We start from the raw sequence: 24,287 nt of genomic DNA, 5'->3' as shown, positions 1-24,287 counted from the left end.
CCCCCTGTATAGGCATACTGTAGGATATATCACCAGCTCCAAGGAATACCCATGGAAGCTGTTGTGGTGTCCCACCACGGGTGTTTCTTATGCCACACCTGTCACAAAAGCTGTTTTACTCCAAGCTTAGTGGTGATGAAGGTAGTTTGTTGTTTCACCACTAGATGTCAGTGTTTTGTATGTAAACTTTTATCTATTGCACAGCTGTAGTGAACAAAGGGTTACTGCTCCTTCTATATTATGTAAGTTATTGTCCAATGGATATACCCTTCTTATCTACCCTATCACTTTTCTTCTCTTCTTGCACACATTCCTTTCCACCTCTCACCACCTGTACCAGTCAGAGACTCTCAGAGACACTACTATGCTATTCCAAACTTTTGTTTTGCAGAACTCTGAAGTATACTGGCTAGATGGAGGCTTTTTGGCCTCTGTGAAAAATGTAGTGGCTTGTGGCATGGATTTATATTCAACCCTCTGACCCCTCCCCCCCCCTCCCCCCCCCCCGTCCCCAATTCTAGTATCCGAAAAAGGAAGGAGTATAACTGCAAACCCAACAAGACATGGCCGTGCACCTAAACTGACAGCACAGTCAAGGAGAGCTGTGATTAGAGGAGCAGCCATGGTCACTAAGGAGGGGCTGCAGAGATCAGGCAGGAGAATCTGTCGACAGAAAAACTATTAGTCGTGTACTTCACATACCTTTCCTTTATGGAAGAGTCACAAGAAGAAAAATGTTTTTGAAAGCTAGCCATAAGAACTCCCATTTGTATTTTGCCATAAGCTATGTAGGGGACACAGCAACCATGTGGTAGAAGGTGCTTTGCTCAGATAAGCAAAAGAGGAGTCCATGGAGCCTCAGTTTCGAGTCTCAAAACACAGGAATAGCCAGATATCCCTTCAGGAGAGGAAAGCCTATTACTAAGGGCATGACTCCCAGTGGGGAGTTCACCAAACCACCCGGATACGTAACCCCTTAAGTCCCACTCGGTTGCAAGTATTGGAACATAAATAGGGAAATACCAGGGTGGCCCATTTTGCGTTAAAGTCTAACTCTGTGGTATTGCGACATGACAAGGGTTTACCAAGGCAGGCATCCATCCACAGACAGCTGTTTCGGGGTAGTTGCCCCTCGTCAGTAAGGAGTAGGATTCCGGCTAATAGGGGCAATGAAAAATTTTGTATATTTGAATTTACAGGGGGCAATGTATCAATGGAGACTCCTCAGTGAGTACTTTATTTGATTTTTTGTCGCTGGTCTCCCTGAGCTCAGCAATTGCTTTGGTCAGATAAGGACAAAGTTGAACTTTAAGCACCCTTACTCATGGCTACTCCAGGTAAGAAATGACTACTATAAATAGGCATCTTACTTTATCCCTACTATGCAGTGCTCAGCACTTTAAAGGGAGAGGTCATCAAGGAACACCCTAACCCACGCTGAGAACACGTCTACACAGAGCAAGGCAGTATCATGAAGACAAGAGGAACTAGCCTCGATAGGACAAAGCAGCCAGTACAGAAGGCCCACGTATCCTATTGCGCAGTGCAGGTAACTGGGGCACTCCAGACACTTAGCTACACCCAGATAACCACGGCTGGGGCTTGTAGTACCCTAACAGGACAGGTAGCTCGCAAGTGTAGGGCAGAAGGTGGTCAGACCAATGTCTAAACACAACCACAAGTAAACACTTCACTACAAAGTATATATTCAGGCAGAGTACACAGCTACATTGGGTTGGGACTCCTCTGACTCCTCTACTCTATTCTTCAAGCACTGCTACAACTATCTCTCCTCAACGCTACTCTCAAGCACCTCCTCAAGCACAACAAGGTCAAGCACTAAAAGTCTATGTGAAGATTTATGTATTTCGCAAAAGTTTATTGTTAAATTGAAGAACTTGACAGTAAAGCTGTTATATTTTACAGCTTTACTGTCAAGTAACCAGCACCCATACACACAAACAGCACACCTTGGGTTATATTTTTTTCCCCTTTCTGTGGGTGGCGGTACCGACAGTTTGGGTGGGTCAGTTGCCATTCAGGACTTCCGTGACGAGCCTAATCACAACCCAGCAGGTTTCCGACCATTGGGGAACACAGCCATCCACACAAACAAGACGGTATCAACATCACACCTGTGTGCTGCACAAGCACTGGCGTCACGACTATAACATCACTGGCTGAGCTGACACCAACACCCCAGCTAACCACCACACTAATGATTGAGGTTACATAGATGTAACAGAACACCCTGGGTCGTGACGTCACTTCTTCAGAGATATTTCTAACACTTCCTGATCTACTAAATTAAGGGAAATAGCAGTATATGTGCATTTCCCATAATTAATGTACATTAGAAATTTGTATAACTTTTCATAAGTAACAATATATCAAAAATTAATCTTGGCCGGACTTCTCCTTTAATAACAACAACAAAAGCAATAGTACAACCCATATTACACATGTAGTAGAATAAATACATCAGAATTCAATAATAAGTCAGTATTACATGAATAGGTTCATACCCTTAGGAAAGCAGGTGTCCAGCCTGAACATCCAAAAGGCTTTACAATCTTTCATCCTCAACTGAATGTCCTCTGACTCAATCCTTATTGTGTTTTTTTACAGATAGATTTTTGAAGCCAAAGCCAGGAATGGATTTGAAAAGAGAAGACATCTCAGTCTTTCCTTTATGACCTGATGTCGGTTTATAGTCTGTTCCTGGCTTTGGCTTAAAAAATCTGTCAGATAAATCTGTGTGTGTAAACGCACCATATAAGAGGCTGAAAAAGACTTCAGATCGAGACAGAGGTTCATCTTCCAGCAAGACAACTACACTAGAGTATAGATATTTATTCAAAAAATCCAAGTAAAATAATCTTTTGTGAATGTAACATAAAAGAAAGTGGAATATATATATATTATATATATATAGATAGATAGATAGATAGATAGATAGATAGATAGATAGATAGATAGATAGATAGAGAGAGAGAGAGATTGGGCACCTCTGTTGCCAGTGGTTCATATAGCCAGCTATGAAGTACTTGCATCTGCCTCCTTCTAGTTTCTTTCACTCTTCCACTACAAGTCTCTCGAGCTCTTGAAAGGTACCTTTTCCCAGAAGCAGATTTTATTTCTGTCAAAGGATGTTTTGTTGGAATGAGATCAGGATTCTTTGCCAGTTTAAAAGGTTTCACTCTAAAACCTAATCCTGTGATTTTATTGATTCATGTAAAAAGTTCAAGGCTTCCAATACAGAAGGCAGCAAAACAACCCCACAGCACTTTAAGGCTATGTTCACACATAGTATTTCCGTCAGTCTCCTGGTCAGTCTTTTTTCAACCAAAATCAGAAGTGGAGCTGACAATGAAAAAAAGATAATGGAAAGATTTGCACAATTTCTGTGTTTTAAACCCACTTCTGTTTTTTGTTTGAAAAAAGATTGCCCGAAATACTATGTGTGAACATTGACTTAGGGCCGTATTACATGGTCCGATGCCTAGTGTAAGCGAGTGTAGATCTGCTAAGTTAGTCCTCGCCTACTGAGCCTATTACACAGCTCGATAATTGTGCAGCAAAAGCTGTATATATATATTCCACACAGGTTAAAGTAGTTCACTCAGGTGCCACAACTAGGGCAGTTAGTTGCTGTGTCCTACTCCAGCCGCTAGGTGTCTCACTCCCTTTGTGCACAGCTGCAGTATATGTAGGAAGGTTAGCCTTTGTCTACACTCTGTACACCTCAGACTTTACACACACTTCCTAGGGTGGTTCAGTCTGGCTCTAGTCCTGTCAGGAAGTAAGTTAGTTGTGGTTTGGCTAGAGATGAAACAACACGTGTCTCTAGAGAGAGACCAGTTGCAGTCATGCATCCTTGCCTGTGCCGTTGATCTTCACTTCTGGACAGTCACTCCCTTGAGAGAAAAGGCAGTGGGACTGATCCGCAGTAGAGCACAGATGCAAGTTAGCCCCTCTACTGACTAGTCAGCAAGACAGAGGCCTGGGGCTTATACTACCTTGCATGTCGGTCACCAATACTGTGTAGGCAGAAGGCGGTCAGATAACGCAGACTTATCTAAACATGAGTATGAGGAGTTCTTCCAGATCCACTTCACACACATCCCGGCAGAGCACAATATTGCTTAGGCAAGGGCTCCTATCCAGCCCCTATCTACTTCTACAGTTTATTCCTACTTTACCTTCACCTCAAGCTACTGTTGAGATATCTACTGTTTATTTCACCAAAGTACTAAAGCACTGTTATACCTTTTGCATTGCACTAAAGATATTTTTCAAGTTAAGTTTAAGCATTGTTAATGTGGGACTCTGTCATCTCTTTCACCGCACCCTGCACCTCACACTAGCCCTAACAAAGGTCCAGTGCTCCTGTGTCTGGAGGTCTTGGCCACCATTACAAGGTGTCCCAAAACACCAGAGACTTTATATTGTTAGGGGATGAGGCTTTTATAATGATATAAACCCACTGGAAGATATAGCACCATTCTTTCTGACTACAAAATTATTTAGTCAAACAAGACGATATGCACTATGGACTGCTACTGGTCACCAGAGGAACTGCACTAATACACCGACCGCACACACTGCTTGATGCAACTGTTTTTTTTCAGTTTTATTAAATCTGCCAAGGCAGGTGTTTTAACTCCTTGAGGACTGAGCATGTGACTGTACTTCCATTTTTGCGGTGCCTTCCCGCTCATGGACATACAATTACGTCCTCAGATGAAACATACACGCTTGGATCCCGGCAGTTAAAGGAGAAGTCCGATGAAAATATTTATTGAAGTATTGAATTGCTGCCCAAAAGTTATACAAATTACCAATATACACTTATTATGGGGAATGCACATAATGGGGGAGATTTATCAAATATCGTGTAAAGTGAAACTGGCTCAGTTGCCCCTAGCAACCAATCAGATTCCACTTTTTATTTTCCAAAGAGTCTGTGAGAAATGAAAAGGGGAATCTGATTGGTTGCTAGGGGCAACTGAGCCAGTTTCACTTTACACCATGCATAGTTGCCAACAGTCCCGGTTTTGCAGGGACTGTCCCAATTCTAAGGAGATATCCCCGACAAAACCATGTCCCGGTTATGTCCAGGGAAGCTCTGCCCCCTGCTGCGGGATGCCTCACCCCCTTCCAGCGGGAGCGATGTCACTCATGCAGAGCAGAGAGAGGGGTCCCTGGGGGACTAGAGGAACCATACTGGTGAGGTAAATATAGCTTTCTTTTTGTTTCAAATTGTAACTGGAAAATTTTGAACCCACACCCATGATAGGCCACAGCCATCGAGACCACACCCACAATAAGCCACACATCTTTTTAACACTAAAGTGTCCCTGGAAAAAAATGTCAAATGTTGGCAACTATGCACCATGTTTGATAAATCTCCCCCAAAGTGCTTTTTTCCCTGCACTTACTACTGCATCAAGGCTTCACTTCCTGGATAAAATGGTGATGTCACGACCCGTCTCCCAGAGCTGTGCGGGCTGTGGCTGCTGGTGAGGATGATGGCAGGGGGACACTGAGGGACACAGGGCACTGGAGGGACACTAAGCATCCCCCTGCTATCATCCTCTCCAGCAGCCACAGCCCGCACAGCTCTGGGAGACGGGTCGTGACATCACCATTTTATCCAGGAAGTGACATCACCATTTTATCCAGGAAGTGAAGCCTTGATACAGTAGTAAGTGCAGTGAAAAAAAGCACTTTGGGGGAGATTTATAAAAGGGTGTAAATATACACCTGGTGTAAACTGCCCACAGCAACCAATCACAGCTCAGCTTTCAGTTCTGGTAAAATATAAGAGAAGCTGTGATTGGTTGCTGTGGGCAGTTTACACCAGGTGTATATTTACACCCTTTCATAAATCTCCCCCTTTATGTGCAATTCTCGTAATAAGTGTATATTGGTGATTTGTATAACTTTTGGCTGGCAATACAATACTTTAATAAAAATTTCCCCCGGACTCTTCTTTAACCCTGTAGATGCTGTGGTCAATGCAAACCATGTATAAAGAAGAACAGAGGGAGAATTATTGCCTGATGGTAGCTATGACAACCAGAGGACACAAACACAATTTAAATAGTGGCTTCCTGGGAGATCTATGTCATGTGGTTGAGCACAACTGAAGCATGATCAAGTCAAATCATTTGCCATTTAAATACTGGTGGCTGAAAAAGTTGGATGCAGCCATAGGCTAACATAGCCACACACATTGTATTTTTGCTTAGTATTTTGATCAGTATTTTGCAACTATAACTAGGAGTGTATTGAAAACACAGAAAGGCTATGTTCACACACTGTTGTCATTTAGCGGATGGCCGTTATTTGACAAATAATTGCTGTTATTTTAAAACAATGGCCATTGTTTTAATGGTAAAACAGGGAAGAGTAAGAGAAATCTCAGTCTTTCCTTTATGACCTGTTCTCTGGTTATAGTCTGTTCCTGGCTTTGGCTTAAAAAATCTGTCTAATAATAAATCTGTCTGTGTAAACGCACTCTTAATAATTTGGAACAGATAGTAAATCACTGGTTTATATATAGATAATGGTGTGCCAGGCATATCATGTTGTCATAAAGCTACTTGGGCGGAAAGGAACCAGGAAGGCAAAAAGTGGTAAGCAGCACACACTATAGTAAGGAATGTAGTAATGGGGTGCTCGCCTCACTGGACTGGACAAACCAGCCGACAGAATATCCAAAGCACAAGCTGAGACAGCACTCCCAACCAATAGGTGATATTTATTCCACATGGCAGAGCAACGTTTCGGGACCATCCCCAAAACTCAGCACTGTATCTTTCAACAATAAGGATGGAGATTGGGGCCGTCAATGTAGGGTTGGATTAACAGATTAGGCAGGAACAGATATTTTTCGTTTTTTTAGTGTATGTACACATAAGTGGTAATTGATCCCATCCAAAACCAAGAAATAGGTATGCACTAATATTTGATACATACAAATAATACACCAGCAGTAGGAATGGCAATCAAAAAGTGCCATCCTAGAGATGCTTTGCGTACAGTATTCTTCTCCCCAGAAATCATCCCAAGAATTTTTACTTGTAGTGAAAGCTCAGCCACAAGAGCATATTATGCAATCCCAGAACAGAAAGTCAATATTCAGAGTGGCTGCTACCACAGTGATCTCTCAACTCAGATTCTGGTCAGATTCCATCAGACCCCCTATGATCTCTTGGTTATGCCCCTATGCTTTGGATACGGTGGATAGGGCATAACTCTAGATGGAAATACCTCTTTAAGGCTATGTTCACAAAACGTATTTATGCTTTTTCCCACACTCAGGCCATGTGCACACTATGTATAACACTGGCCGTTCTGTGATCCGACCGGATCACAGAACGGCCGGTGTTACTAAAGATCATCCCAGCCGGCACTGCAGTACCGGCCAGATGATCTTCACTTCTGCTGAATTGACCACTGCAAACAATGGAGCGTGCGGCCGCAGCTGCACGCTTAATTGTGTGAACTGAAAGTTTATATGCAGCTGCTATTCATTGAATAGCGGACACAGAAAACTGACACGCCAGTTTTTTGCGTGGCTGCTAGCTATCCCGTCCGGAGTGTATACTATGGGGGAGATTTATCAAAGGGTGTAAAATTTAGACTGGTGCAAACTGCCCACAGCAACCAATCACAGCTCAGCTTTCCTTTCAGCACTGCCTAAAGCTGAGCTGTGATTGGTTGCTGTGGGCAGTTTGCGCCAGTCTAAATTTTACACCCTTTGATAAATCTCCCCCTATGTGTATACAGTCCGTCCGGGATTCCATAGACAGCAGCACAATGTAAATTAGGTATTAATCATGGCCGTGTTTCAAATCAGCAACACGGCCGTGATTAATACTTAACTTACGTTGTGTAAACATGACCTCACTCTGCATGAGAATATACATAAAAAATATTGTATAAGGCATATCCAATTTATTACATTTAGAATATGTGCTGTAGACCACACTGCAACCTTTGACAGACAAATTTTTTCACCATGAATTGCATGAAACATATTGGTAACCTCACTTACTGATGTGTTTTGCATGTGTATTCCATAGGGAAAATGAGTAACAAGGATATTGATACACCCTATGGAGCTAATTCCTGTCCAGAAGCAGATATAGATAGGAGTACACCACATCTTTTTGTCCCAGAATAAAATGTAATGGAGAAAAAGCCAACAATACCAAACAAAATGTATGTCTAATTGTTTCCCTTTCTATAATAAAAATGAAGGGTAATTTAATTGGTCGGGGATTTTTTCACAATTTTTTTTAAATTCTGAACCTCGTTTGTTTTTGTTTTTTAGCTGCACAAAATGTTTTCAATAGGACGACAGGTTGACACACACACTGCTTGTCCATGCATAGAGCTGCCAGAGATAGCCAAGTACAATACTCAGCCACCTTATGCAGCTCCCGTAGAGAATGAATGGAGCAGAGGCGCGCCTGCCAACCTACCAGTTCATTCTAACCAAGTTGGGGGCCCCCTTCTGGAGATCCGACACCCCCTTACAATCTCAATTAGGGATGGTCTGAACCGAGTTCGTTTCGGGGTCGTACACACCCGAACTATTAGTAATGATTCCTGCTGTCTGCGCACTCCGTGCAGCGGGCGGATGCAGCGGGAGGACCACCTTGAAAACTGGGATACAGCCATAGCCATAGGCTGTATCCCAGTTTTCCAGGCGTTACTCCCGCTGGATCCGCCCGCTCCACGGAGCGGGCAGACAGCGGGAATCTGCTGCCGAGCGTTCGGGTTCATACGAACCCGAACCTCGGCAGGTTCGGATCATCCCTAATCTCAATCTAACATATGGATAGGGGATACGTTTATTTACTTAAGTCAGAATACCCCTTTAGGCTGTCATGTGTGTACATGAGTAGTAGTGCTATTACTGGTCACTAGAGATGAGTGAACCTTCAGCACACTCGGGTTTGTCAGAAACTCGAGCTTGTGGCATTTGATTACCGGTGACTGCAGAAATTGGATGCAGCCCTAGGGAGACCTGGAAAACGTGGATATGTTCCCAAAACATCAAAATGATGTTTTAATCAGAGGGGTAAATAATGGCTGTTGTAAAATAACGTTATGACAATGTGTGAACATAGCCTATGGCTGCATGCATTTTTTCCAGGTCTCCCTAGGGCTGCATCCAACTTCTGCAGCCATTGGTATTTGAATCCTGCACACTCACATTTGGATAAAACCCAAGCACACACGAGGTTCCCTCATCTCCATTAGTGACCAAATATCTTAGGTATGGTATTTTTCACCAGTTTACCCTTCTGCGGGTTTAATTTTTGGGGCCAGTTGTCCATGAGCTAGTAGGTTGAGACTAGCTGCTATGATGCTTCCCATACATTGTCCACACATAGAGCAGACCTTGCTCCCCTATATTTCTATATCACATTGTTAAAAGTTGCAGCATCATAGATGATATTACAGAGCAGTCACGAGCACTGTATGCTGTGAATAAAGAATTGGGGGAGATATAACACTTACTACAAGCTGCAGCATCATCATTGCTTCTATCTGTTTGTCTGTCTCACCCAGCTATTCCCTCTCCTCCCTTCTCAGTATATTTATGACTCTAGTCCAAAAGACTAAAAAGAAATGTATAAAGAAAATCAGTTGACTTTCTGGGGGCCATTTCCGGGTCCGGCTGTCACGGAGGTACACTGATGTTAAAAAGCATAAGAATCTAGAAATAAGAATTAGCACTATATGAGAGATGTGCCAGGAGGAAACAGCAGAACAAAACTTCAACTTGTCCATGAACATCTGGTTAACGCAACTTCTAAAGCATTGGAGACGTTATTTTAATCCTAACACAGCAGAAAGAAATGCAGAAAGAAAGAAAGGCAGTGTAAAGACGTGCTCTCAGCATTATACATTTATAGCATTATGACCATGTTCGATACTTTTGACTAATTGCACCCAAATTCTGGTGCCAGTTGTATTTCAACCATATTTTTTCCTACTATTTCTCTTCCCTTTCTTGAATAGATTAGCGTCAGAACGTTATATAGATTTGTAATTTACTCCTAATTAAAAATCACAAGTCTTCCTGTACTTATCAGCTGCTGTATGACCTACAGGAAGTGGTATATTCTTTCCAGTCTGACACAGTGCTCTCTGCTGCCATCTCTGTCCATGAGAGGGACTGTCCAGAACAGGAGAGGTTTTCTGAGGGGATTTGCTGCTGCTTTGGACAGTACCTGTCATAGACAAAGATGGCAGCAGAGAGCACTGTGTCAGAATAGAAAGAATACACCATTTCCTGCAGGACATACAGCAGCTGATAAGTATTGGAAGACTGGAGATTTTTAAATAGAAGCAATGTACAAATCTGTACAACTTTCTGAACCCAGTTGTAAATAAATCAAAGAATATCTCTATAGATATGTTGGGAAAATTACAACAGGTGAATGTCGGATAAATTGTAAAGTCTTGTTATGGTTACATTATATGACATCACCCTTATCTTTATATAATACTGTATGTACAGTGTAGAGGTCAACAAGAAATATGTCCGCAGCTGTCCTTCCTTTTCCACAATTGCTTCTGCATTTCTTCTCTATCTATGTCATGTATATGATGCATGCAGATAGCTACAATTACCATATTTATGACTTTCCTGTATTTCAGTATGCAAAGTATACACACACACACACACACACATATATATATATATATATATATATATATATATATATATATATAGAGAGAGAGAGAGAGAGAGAGAGTTCTCCTGTATTAAAGTATATATTGTACTCACATATCTACAGTTCTCTTTTATTACAGTATACAATGTACTCACATATCTATAGTTCTCCTGTATTACAGTATATAGTGTACTCACATACCTACAGTTCTCCTGTATTACAGTATATAGTGTACTCACATACCTACAGTTCTCCTGTATTACAGTATACAATGTACTCACATATCTATAGTTCTCCTGTATTACAGTATATAGTGTACTCACATATCTACAGTTCCCCTATATTACAGTATCTGGTGTGCAAGGCCAGGAGGGCGCCATTGAGCAGTACCAAACCTAACCTATTCTCCAGCAACACCATGCTGACTCGGGAGATGGCAAACCTCTATATGGCACTGTAACTCCGCTGTTCTCCGTGATCTATTCCTCCAGGAACAACCAAATCTTTACAAATGAAAATGAGAGGGTTCCCTCCCTGTTATGGGCTTCCCTTTTCCATACCAGACTCTGAAGTGCCCTGCAAAACCTCCCTACTGCAGGCTGTCATGGCAAACAAGAACAAACCCACTCACCATAGTATTCACAGCTGCTGTAACATCGATGAGCGAGTGGGCTACCACTGGTCCAGTGGGAACTGCTGCTGCGCCTCTTCAAACCTCCTTTATATGGACCCTGGCTCCACCAATGGTGAGTGACCCAATCCAATCCCCACTCACGCTGCCCTTCTCTGACCTGTCTCTGGCCCCCTTTTACTTTCCCTTTATAGTGTCCTCACATACAGTTCTCCTGTATTACAGTATATAGTGTACTCACATACCTACAGTTCTCCTGTATTACAGTATATAGTGTACTCACATACCTACAGTTCCCCTGTATTACAGTATATAGTGTCCTCACATACAGTTCTCCTGTATTACAGTATATAGTGTACTTACATATCTATATTTCTCCTGTATTACAGTATATAGTGTACTCACATATCTACAGTTCTCCTGTATTACAGTATATAGTGTACTCACATATCTACAGTACCCCTGTATTACAGTATATAGTGTACTCACATACCTACAGTTCCCCTGTATTACAGTATATAGTGTACTCACATATCTACAGTTCTCCTGTATTACAGTATATAGTGTACTCACATATCTACAGTTCTCCTGTATTACAGTATATAGTGTACTCACATATCTACAGTTCCCCTGTATTACAGTATATAGTGTACTCACATATCTACAGTTCCCCTGTATTACAGTATATAGTGTACTCACATACCTACAGTTCCCATGTATTACAGTATATAGTGTACTCACATATCTACAGTTCCCCTGTATTACAGTATATAGTGTACTCACATATCTACAGTTCTCCTGTATTACAGTATATAATGTACTCACATATCTACAGTTCCCCTGTATTACAGTATATAGTGTACTTATATATCTACAGTTCCCATGTATTACAGTATATAGTGTACTCACATACCTACAGTTCCCCTGTATTACAGTATATAGTGTAATCACATATCTACAGTTCTCCTGTATTACAGTATATAGTGTACTCACATATCTACAGTTCCCCTGTATTACAGTATATAGTGTACTCACATACCTACAGTTCCCCTGTATTACAGTATATAGTGTACTCACATACATACAGTTCCCCTGTATTACAGTATATAGTGTATTCACATATCTATAGTTCCCCTGTATTACAGTATATAGTGTACTCACATATCTACAGTACCCCTGTATTACAGTATATAGTGTATTCACATATCTACAGTACCCCTGTATTACAGTATATAGTGTCCTCACATACCTACAGTTCTCCTGTATTACAGTATATAGTGTCCTCACATACCTACAGTTCTCCTGTATTACAGTATATAGTGTCCTCACATACCTACAGTTCTCCTGTATTACAGTATATAGTGTACTCACATACCTACAGTTCTCCTGTATTACAGTATATAGTGTCCTCACATACCTACAGTTCTCCTGTATTACAGTATATAGTGTACTCACATATCTACAGTTATCCTGTATTACAGTATATAGTGTACTCACATACATACAGTTCCCCTGTATTACAGTATATAGTGTACTCATATATCTACAGTTCCCCTGTATTACAGTATATAGTGTACTCATATATCTACAGTTCCCATGTATTACAGTATATAGTGTACTCACATATCTACAGTTCTCCTGTATTACAGTATATAGTGTACTCACATATCTACAGTTCCCCTGTATTACAGTATATAGTGTATTCACATATCTACAGTACCCCTGTATTACAGTATATAGTGTCCTCACATACCTACAGTTCTCCTGTATTACAGTATATAGTGTCCTCACATACCTACAGGTTTCCTGTATTACAGTATATAGTTTACTCACATACCTACAGTTCTCCTGTATTACAGTATATAGTGTACTCATATATCTACAGTTCTCCTGTATTACAGTATATAGTGTACTCACATACCTACAGTTCTCCTGTATTACAGTATATAGTGTACTCACATACCTACAGTTCTCCTGTATTACAGTATATAGTGTACTCACATACCTACAGTTCTCCTGTATTACAGTATATAGTGTACTCACATATCTACATATCTGCTGTATTACAGTATATAGTGTACTCACATACCTACAGTTCTCCTGTATTACAGTATATAGTGTCCTCACATACCTACAGTTCTCCTGTATTACAGTATATAGTGTACTCACATATCTACAGTTCTCCTGTATTACAGTATATAGTGTACTCACATATCTACAGTTCTCCTGTATTACAGTATATAGTGTACTCATATATCTACATATCTGCTGTATTACAGTATATAGTGTACTTACATATCTACAGTTGTCCTGTATTACAGTATATAGTGTACTCATATATCTACATATCTGCTGTATTACAGTATATAGTGTACTCACATATCTACAGTTGTCCTGTATTACAGTATATAGTGTACTCACATATCTACAGTTGTCCTGTATTACAGTATATAGTGTACTCACATATCTACAGTTCTCCTGTATTTCAGTCACTGAGCCAACACAGCTACAATTTGCAGAATACAATGTACCTGTACATGTCCACAATACCCCTGTATTAGAGTACATATGGTGTCTACATATCTACAATTTCCCTGTATTGCAGTATACATTGCAGACATGCATAATTCCCTTGTATAACAGTATACAATCTACTAACATACATACAACTTTCTTATATTAAAGTAGACATTGCACTTATACGCACAGCTCTTTTATCTAAGACAATACAATGTACTTAGAAATCTATACTGTACCAGTATATATTATACACTGCACCTATATGTATCTACCATTTTGTACTCATACAAGTCATACAAGTCTACATTTCTTTTATAATATAGTATATACTGTCTACATACATATCTACTTCCCTGATACTATGATTTGTTCTGTGTTTTTATATATATATATATATATATATATATATATATATATATATATATATGCAGTTCTCTGATGTTATGGTATATACTGTATGCATACATATCTACAATTCTCTGATACTATAATTTACAGTATACTGAACCCATACATATCTACAGTTCTCTTATACTATGATATATACTGTACCTATACATATCTACAGTTCTCTTATACTGTGATATATACTGTACCTATACATGTCTACAGTTCTCCTATACTATGATATATACTGTACCTATACATATCTACAGATCTCTGATACTATGATATATACTGAACCCATACATATCTACAGTTCTCTTATACTATGATATATAATGTACCTATACATATCTACAGTTCTCTTACACTATGATATATACTGTACCTATACATATCTACAGTTCTCTTATACTATGATATATACTGTACCTATACATGTCTACAGTTCTCCTATACTATGATATATACTGTACCTATACATATCTACAGATCTCTGATACTATGATATATACTGAACCCATACATATCTACAGTTCTCTTATACTATAATATACACTGTACCTATACATATCTACAGTTCTCTTATACTATAATATATACTGTACCTATACATATCTACAGATCTCTGATATGATACTCACTGCACTCATATTTATCTATATTACACTGATATTACAATATACTTTGCAGACATGTATCCATACTATTTTATCTACTATACTTATACAGCTCTCTGATACTATGTTATATACTTTACCCATACACATCTACAGTTCTGATACTATGATATATACTAGACTGATACATATTCACAGCTCTCTTATACTATTTTATATACAGTTATCTACAGTTGTATGACATTATGGTATATACTATCCCCATACATATCTACAGTTCTATGATATTATGGTATATACTATCCCCCTACATATCTACAGTTCTATGATATTATGGTATATACTATCCCCATACATATATACAGTTGTATGATATTATGGTATGTACTATCCCCATACATATATACAGTTATATGACATTATGGTATATACTATCCCCATACATATCTACAGTTGTATGACATTATGGTATATACTATCCCCATACATATATACAGTTGTATGACATTATGGTATATACTATCCCCATACATATATACAGTTCTATGATATTATGGTATATACTATCCCCATACATATATACAGTTGTATGATATTATGGTATGTACTATCCCCATACATATATACAGTTCTATGATATTATGGTATATACTATCCCCATACATATATACAGTTGTATGACATTATAGTATATACTATCCCCCTACATATCTACAGTTCTATGATATTATGCTGCCCACCATACTCCTCTATCTATATTACAGTATACACTGCAGCCATGTATCCTCGCTCTCAGATCCTCTCTCTTATTACAGATACAGTATATAAAGCAGTACATGTCGTTGCGTAATGCGATAATAATCCGTCTGAAATGTCATTTCCCAGCAACATAAATTGTTTTCTCATAAAGAGTAGGAGTAAAAGTTTCGTTATGAAAATGTGGGAAAATCCCGGCTTTACGCAGAATAAAAAGTCAACGAGGAAGCTGAAGAGAATGTCACTTCTTCAAGACTGTGCGAAGAGACGGAGCTGTGCTGAAGGCTATGCTAGTGATCTGTATGTGCTGGGGACTACAGGAGGATTGTCTGCTGCACCTGCACAGAGAAGACTCCATAAGGTAAGAACTAGCAATAAATGGAGCATTATAGACTGCCTATGGTGAGTGCTGCTCCTGGACTCTAAGGAGAAGATAAAAATATATTTCCCATTGATTACAATGGTTTTGTTTTTGCAGCATGCGCAGTACATGGATTTTTGCAAGTCCCTTTCAGAAGTATGGAAATATCTGCAACAAATCTGCAACAAGTGTGACTCTAACCTGAGCATGTAGTGGACTATACCTGGACACAGCTACTTACAGGTGGTAAGGACTCCACTTACTTTACCCGGCCACTACAGGCTGCATGGGATTACCGCTTTCCATGCTAGGAACTGCTGACGCATGTCAGGACTGAAGTCCAAGCCTTTCACACAGAGCTGGCTGCTTACCATTTACCATGGTCTGGAAGGTGGGTGTATAGGAGCTGGGGAGTTGTAGTCATCTTGAGGGATCTGGGAGAAGTGGCTTTGTCCTAGTAGAGTCCATGCTTGAGTCTGGGACTCCAGTCACTGCCACTGTGTGCAGCTGTAACTGTGTGAACTCGCCATGGGTGAAAAGCATTACCACAAAGTATCCATGTCCCTCCTATGGGCTTTTCTAGTCCTCGTGAACTTCCGCGTTTCCACTTTCAGTTTCAAGCATTGGAATGAATGGTGGCTGCCAGGACAGCGCTGGTGTATCACTAGCAGGCTTGGGTGTGATTAGCTTGCATTCTGGAAAGTCAGCCTTTTAACCCTTCTCTTGCACTGACAACTTGTTCTCTGTCTATAGTCGCAGTCCTAAGTTCAATGCCCCGCGCTAGGGTTTTTTCTCTTCCGCTATTAAAGCCAAGCTGTGACTGTGATCATGGACCCAAGAGAGAAGCTGCCACCTGCCATGGTCCCCCAAGGTCTCCCATTTTTAGCTTCTATCACCCATTCATCTAATAATCCAGTATTCACAATGGGAACAGAATAAACAGATCTGTTCTAGTATGTGCTTGCTAGGCTCTGTTCACATTGATGGTTTACCTACCATCTATCATTCAATGTAAATAAACATTTCCATTACTTGCCCCATCAACTTATTAAAAGGGGGGGGGGGTCTACCTACGACAAGTACATTGCACGTCACTGTAAGTCACGTAAGCAATCTAGAAGTCCCATTAAATTTTCAATTTAAGTTGATTCAGAGGACTAAACCGTATGTGTATTCTTTTGCTAAAGCTGTAAGCGTGCCACCAGTGTGAGCGTACACATGCTTTCTTTGTGAGCGCAGTTCCCTCCACCCCCTCCCTTTGCAGAGTCACGCTTGTAGGACAGTCAGAAGCCCAGCCCCACCACCCTGTGTGAGATCCTGGGACGGTGAGATGAGGAGGGGGAGGAGGGTGGCTGAAAGGGGAGAGAGAAGAGCAGGACCCATCTGGACTGACTGGAGCCCCCTATATAATAGCTTTGAGATGCGTAACTTCCAACACAGAAAATAGGTGCCATATAAACGCCACCCTCCAGTGTAAAAAACAGCAAACCATAAAGGGATCTCATAAAAACCAAACCACAGCCTCCTCCGAATGGAAGGAGCTGTAAGCAGCGGTTTTGGGGATTTTTGCCTTTCGTCTTTGATCGACAGATTTGATGGAATTAAATAAATGTGAACAGCGTACATGCAGTCAATTACTGACAATGCAACCTATAACCAGTCTGTAGGGTCAACCAAAAAAATATTTATATAGCTATGTTCACACAACATTTAACAGCGTCCATTGCAGGCCGTCCGCCAGGCTGCATTCAGGACGTTCCTTGCAGCCGATAGCTCTGTATCAGCTGCAGGAACGTTCTTTTTTTTTTTTACAATTGACTTGCGGCACTGTCGGGGGTGCCCGTAAATCAATTAGCCATTCACTTCAATGTAAAGTACAGCCGCCATCCGACTTTACATTTTGGGAACAGCTATTATTTCCGGACACTGTTGATTGAACAGCGTCCACATATAATAAGCATGTACATTATATTAACGCCCGTTCCATTGCAATCAGCATCTGTTCTTTACTGAAAAAGAACGTAGCCTTTGGCTGGAAAAATGCAATATACTAAACCAACAAAGAAAATTCAAGCCCAAATAAATCTAGTTTCATCATATAATACAACAATTAAAATTGACGGACATCGCTAAAATCACAGAGGTGTCTTGGTCACAAAACAAATACACTATCATGCAAAATAGTGTCATGTGGGATACAACCGATTGTAAATGTATTGCATTTGACCTGTATCCTCTTACACCCATGTACTGGGAACATATAATAAGAGGCGTTAAATAACTCCTCAGCTAGTCACATAAGGAAGCTGTAATATTGTGTCCATATAATAAGGGAATCCTACACTGACATACTGTATAACATCACTAATAGCTTAATGTAGTAGCAGACACTGTATCATAGTAGTATGTGTAACCAAGATGCATAAAGTAAATGCCATGCATAATACTAAGGCTGTGTGCCTGAAGTAATGCCAACTAAATACAGTGTTTCCGCATGCCTGACGCACATTTTGCCTACAGCAATTATACTGCATATCATATTTAAATAGTAAGGTTACCAACTGGATATAAATACCCTTATATACCTCTGATGGATATTGCCTAGATGGATTTCCATATTATCAGCTACATTGTTCGTATACAGATGTAGCCACCACAATGTTCAGCATCTAGTGCAGTGCACCACTGAGACTCATCACTAGACATGATCTACACAAAGGGGGGATTTATGACTTATATTAGGCCCTGCCCCCTTTTCCCTGGGGAAGGTGGTAATGAAGTGATACTTACCTGTCCCGTTGTCCCCGCAGCACAACAGCCTACCGTCAGCCTCTGGTCTGCTGAATTTTCCAGGTTTCTGTGTCGTCACAACCCAGCAAGAACTACCCACTCAGCCAGTCGGTGACTGCAGAGGTGTCCTGCCTCAGTCATTGATTGGCTGAGCAGGTATTTCTGAGCCATCACATGACTGGGATAGCCAGGAGACACTGTGCTCCAGGGGCACCAGGATGGGTAAGTATTATGCTGCCACCACCCCCTTGCCTCCCTTGATGTTTACCATTGCCCAGAGTTCTCCTTTAGGTTTGGTCTTGGGCATGTCTTGGCTATGCCGTGTTAAACTGTACATTAGAATACCTTTTTACTGATATTCCGACGTTTACCAGCAACATAATACAGTCAATGGATATGACCCAGACCCAACAATGTACATGTGTATAGCAGAGCTATCAGCTTGGAGTGCACACAAGGACAGCGCACTGTGGATTAGATACACCGAGCTGTGGGAATGTTGGACTAGGTCTAGACATGTTATCAGTCTGTATATGCTTCTATTTATAAAGAGGGAGCTGAAGTCATGTAAAAAAAATTAGAAACACTTATGTGAGAAAATAAGTTGTATATTAGGTATAGTACCTGAACCTATATATTAGAAAGTTCCATATAGTTTCATCATTTATAGGCGTCATTGATGAAACCATCTACAACAGGGATGGGGAGCCCACAGCCCCCCAGCTGCTGCAAAACTACAATTCCCATCATCCCTTTATGGCCAAAGCTTTAGCTCTGCTAAAATGAAAGCTGAGCTGTGATTGGTTGCTATGGGCGACAAAGGACAGTCTAACTATAAGACAGCTTAACTAAGTTTCCCCACAATTTCGAAAGTTCGGTTATATTTCCACAGTAACATGCCCACAATTTCTGTCTGCAGATTATGGATCCATTCATCTCTATGGCCCCCGCTTACACGCTGTTAGGTGTCGGTATCTATCTATCTATCTATCTATCTATCTATTACGGGATATGTAGTGTGACTCTTACTGTAGCACTTAGAAGGCTAGGATTCCAGGGCAGAGTACTGTGAGTAGTAAGTAGTTAGGGAGTTCTACGTCTTTAATCACCTCATTCATATAACACAAATCATATGTAGAAAATATAAAGTCCCTAGTGGACTCAATGACCACACAGGGACTATGATTATGTGACAGCATTATATCCCTGCTCCAGTAACTGTGACCTGATAAGCATTCTTTCCTTATCTGTATTTCTAACTATTCTATTGGCAGGTTTTCCTATTAGTTGCAGATTAAAACCATAGGAAGTGAGAATCACTCACCCAGAACAAATATAATCAATCTATCTATCTATCTATCTATCTATCTATCTATCTATCTATCTATCTATCTATCTATCTCCTATCTTTCTATCTATCTTCTATCTAGTATCTATCTATCTATCTCATATCTATCTATCTATCTATCTATCTATCTATCTATCTATCTATCTATCTTCTATCTAGTATCTATCTATCTATCTATCTATCTATCTATCTATCTATCTTCTATCTATCTTCTATCTATCAATCTATCTATCATCTATCTTTATATCTATCTTCTATCTATCTCCTATCTATCTATCTATCTATCTATCTATCTCCTATCTATCTATCTATCTATCTATCTATCTATCTATCTATCTATCTCCTCATCTATCATCTATCTATCTATCTATCTTTATATCTATCTTCTATCTAGTATCTATCTATCTATCTATCTATCTATCTATCTATCTATCTCCTCATCTATTATCTATCTATCTATCTATCTCCTATCTATCTATCTATCTATCTATCTATCTATCTATCTATCTATCTATCTATCATAATGAGTTTTTAGTAAAATCTCCTAGATTTGTATATTATTATTCTAAATACTATATGATTAGTTGTATTGTTGCCCTAAAAGCAATTGTACATTTGTGCAGTTTGGAAACCTGGGTGCAAATCTCTGAATTGAGATGGGATATTTATGTTTCATTAAAACCTGAAATTGTTGTGTAAGAACAAGTACCCTGAATCTGAATGAAGAGCTTGATTATATGTGGCCTTTAGATGCAGCAAACAATGAGACCACCTTCGTACAGACTTTTTGTGGTGTTTGATTTGGTTTCTAAAATACCTTAATTTATTTATTTATTCATCTATTTATTTATTTGAAATCATGTGTTTTAGTTCCTGTTTTTTTCCCCGTAATAATTCTGCTATGTTCTCACAGCGTCTCTATGTTAAAAATAGTGGCCGTTATACTATAACGATGGCTACAAAGAATGATTAGGAACGCTTTTTTTTTTTTTTTTGCAAACGTTATTTATTAAAATACATTGTAGGACATTTACTAAGGAGTCTAATGTGTGTGACTATTCTAATGGGCATTGGTGTGTATTTTGTTCCAATATCTTGTGACCGATTTATTAAAATGTATTCACTGCATATTGAATGTATCTAAGTTAAAAAGTTGCAGAAAAAGTCCCAAAAATGTAAAAATTCACCTAGTACCGACCAGACGTAGGCCTGCACCAGTTTGTGAGACTTTTTGAAAAGTCACAAATGATAAATTGGGCGCTAATCCCAGATTATGCAAAGTTTTGGGTGAATACTCAAAACAGGCAGAATAAAAAAATTGCATCTAAAAATTATTCGCCTGTCGAACACTGTTTCATAAATAGAACTTAGACCAAAAATGGGTGAAAAATCCAATTATTCACCTAAAAATAGGCTCAAAGCTCTTGATAAATTTCCCCCATTGTGTCAATGTGAATCATAGATTACACAGACTGACTTTTTTATAGACTTTAATGTAACACATTATCATTTCAGAATATGGCAGTGTTTTATACCTGTTTTACTGTCATATTTTTTATTTTACTGTGTGTAGCCCTAAATTTGAAAGATTTGCACTATTTTCTACCCTCTCCTGATTTTGGTTGAAAAAATGCTGATGGAAATACTATCTGTGCACATTGCCCAAAGCTGCAGTATTTCAGTCAGTACTTTTACCAGTAACAGGTATGGGTCCAAAACACAGAAAAAGGTAAACATTTTCCTGATATTGGTGATATGTATACTGCCTATTAGAGATGAGCGAATACGATTTGATCCAGTAGGTATTCGATCGAATATTGCGGTATTCGAAAGATTCGAATTCAATCGACTAGTGAGGCGAATACCCAGGAAACATTCGAAAGCCCTCCCATCGCACTTGGCGCTTTTTTTAATCCAATGACCATGCAGGGAGGCCGTGAGGGACCCTGGGAGTACGCATGCAGCGCGAAAACGGCGTCTACCCTCATTGGATGGCTGAACCACATGACCTCAAATCTTAAATACTTGGTTCCCGCCTCTCGACCGCAGATGAGCTTTCAACCTAGCCAGGGAAAGATCTTGCAGCAGGGAGAGATAGGTTTTAGTAGCGTTTTGGTTAGGCAGGATTACTACTGAACCCAAAAGGGATTTTCAGGGCAAAGATCAAGTGAAAAAGTCATCTCTGAATCCAAAGCACTTCTCAGTGCTAAGAAATAGATGATATAACAGCAGCATCAGCATCAGCAGCTGTATTCATTCCAGTACCCTGTGTGTACAAGTGACTTATAGTGTCCCTGTTTAACACCACTAAGGGCACGTTATACATATTGTTCCAGTAGCCCAGAAAAAGGCACGTCATACATACTGTTTCAGTAACGTTCGTACAGCATTACACGTGATATGCGTGAATAAGATGACGCTCTTCGGACGCACATTGGAATCATGTATGTAACACTGCACAAGAAATCCAAAGGAAATGTGTGAACATTGCCATAAATGTTCATAAAGCGTTTGCAAATATTTTTCCTTCGCAACTACAGAGATTGGCATTATACTGCGATTTTAGGGTATTGTGTGCACCCAGGCATGCTCCCCCTAATGTCCCAGTGTCATTCCGGAAGTGTTCGCATTGTTTAGGGAGGTTTCATGGGGGACTTGGTGACCTCCAAGTGGTCGAATTTTGATTTCCAAGTGCTGCAATTTTTTTTCTCATAGACTATAATGGGATCAAATACTCGTTCGAATAGTCGAATATCGGTGCCTATTCGATCCGAATTCTCGAAAGTCGAATATTTCACTACTCGCTCATCTCTACTGCCTATAAATGAGGTCCTGTCCTGCAACAGTGTGTACATATCCTTACATGTTCTTTCCTTCCAAACTGCCTTAAAATCAGTATGATATGTTTGAGAAAAAATGTGACCTTAAAAACACACCCAATAAGATGGAAAACACCACAAGGATGTCCACAAGCCGTGTTTGTGGGGTGTTTTAAAGGTCCCTATTGACTTTAACTGAACATCTGGCTACAGCAATTTTTCTGACGAGAAAAATACTGGAAAGCGTGCCAGGAATAATGCCATAGATAGCACAAAGTGGGGAATCACCTCAGTGCTGGGCTCACACGTAACACTGAGTGTTCTGCACTGCTTTCAGCAGTATTTTCAGCCGAAACCAGGAGGGGGTCAAAAACACAGAATAAAGTGAAAATCTTTCCATTATATTTTTTCCACTGTGTCTTTCTAACTCCTGGTATTGGCATCAGATGGTAAAAATCAATAAGGAATGTATAATAACGCTTAAATATATTTAAACATAATGTAATCTCTGAACCTACTGTACTGTTATTGAGTAGAATGCAAGTTATTTTTAAAAATAATTTTATTTCTATGTCAATTATTATCAAGTTAAAGTTTTTGTTTTACACACAAACATATATATATATATATATATTACAGTACACATGTAAAATAATAATAATAATAATAATAATAATAATAATAATAATAATAATAATAGTAATAATAATATATAATATAATAGTAATAATATATATATATATATATTACAGTACACATGTAAAATAATAATAATAATAATAATAATAATAATAATAATATATAATATAATAGTAATAATATATATATATATATATATATATATATATATATATATATATTACAGTACACATGTAAAATAATAATAATAATAATAATAATAATAGTAATAATAATATATAATATAATAGTAATATATATATATATATATATATATATATATATATATATATATATATATATATATATATATATATATATTACAGTACACATGTAAAATAATAATAATAATAATAATAATAATAATAATAATACACACACACACACACACATTGCAATGACTGCATTGAGGAGGGTGGATTTTTTGTGTGTGTTTTTTTAACTATTTTGTTGCATGCTGGTTAGTAAGTCTCTGTTTAGATGCAAAATGCAAAGCTATAGTATTTACTGTACACCACTGATTTCCTTTATATAGCTTGTGCCAAAAATTATTGCCAATTGATTTATATAGTGTACATTTTTCCTGTCTACAAAGTCAGGTTAGTAAGGCTGTCTATTTAATGTATATCTTTAAAGGACGATAATGCATTCAAAATGGACACAGTGTGAAAATAGCT

General features: G+C 39.1%; 1 protein-coding gene and 1 long non-coding RNA gene across 2 annotated transcripts in view; one reads left to right on the top strand and one right to left on the bottom strand.

Moving 5' to 3' along the window:
- Positions 1–16,534, bottom strand: part of LOC138784397 (uncharacterized) — a 56,853-nt gene extending 40,319 nt beyond the window's left edge. The window contains exon 1 of the mRNA XM_069959952.1: positions 16,347–16,534. Coding sequence (XP_069816053.1) covers positions 16,347–16,356 — 10 coding nt within the window. The 5' untranslated portion in view covers positions 16,357–16,534. The remainder of the gene's footprint in view (positions 1–16,346) is intronic.
- Positions 15,918–24,287, top strand: part of LOC138784398 (uncharacterized) — a 69,067-nt gene continuing 60,697 nt past the window's right edge. Inside the window, exons 1-2 of the long non-coding RNA XR_011361833.1 lie at positions 15,918–15,975; positions 16,093–16,221. This is a non-coding gene — a long non-coding RNA (uncharacterized lncRNA). The remainder of the gene's footprint in view (positions 15,976–16,092; positions 16,222–24,287) is intronic.

The sequence above is a fragment of the Dendropsophus ebraccatus genome, chromosome 2, assembly GCF_027789765.1.
Source record: "Dendropsophus ebraccatus isolate aDenEbr1 chromosome 2, aDenEbr1.pat, whole genome shotgun sequence".
In the NCBI taxonomy this organism is placed as follows: domain Eukaryota; kingdom Metazoa; phylum Chordata; class Amphibia; order Anura; family Hylidae; genus Dendropsophus; species Dendropsophus ebraccatus.
The sequence above is the reverse complement of the archived record's forward strand: the minus strand, read 5'-3'. Positions and strand labels throughout refer to the sequence as shown.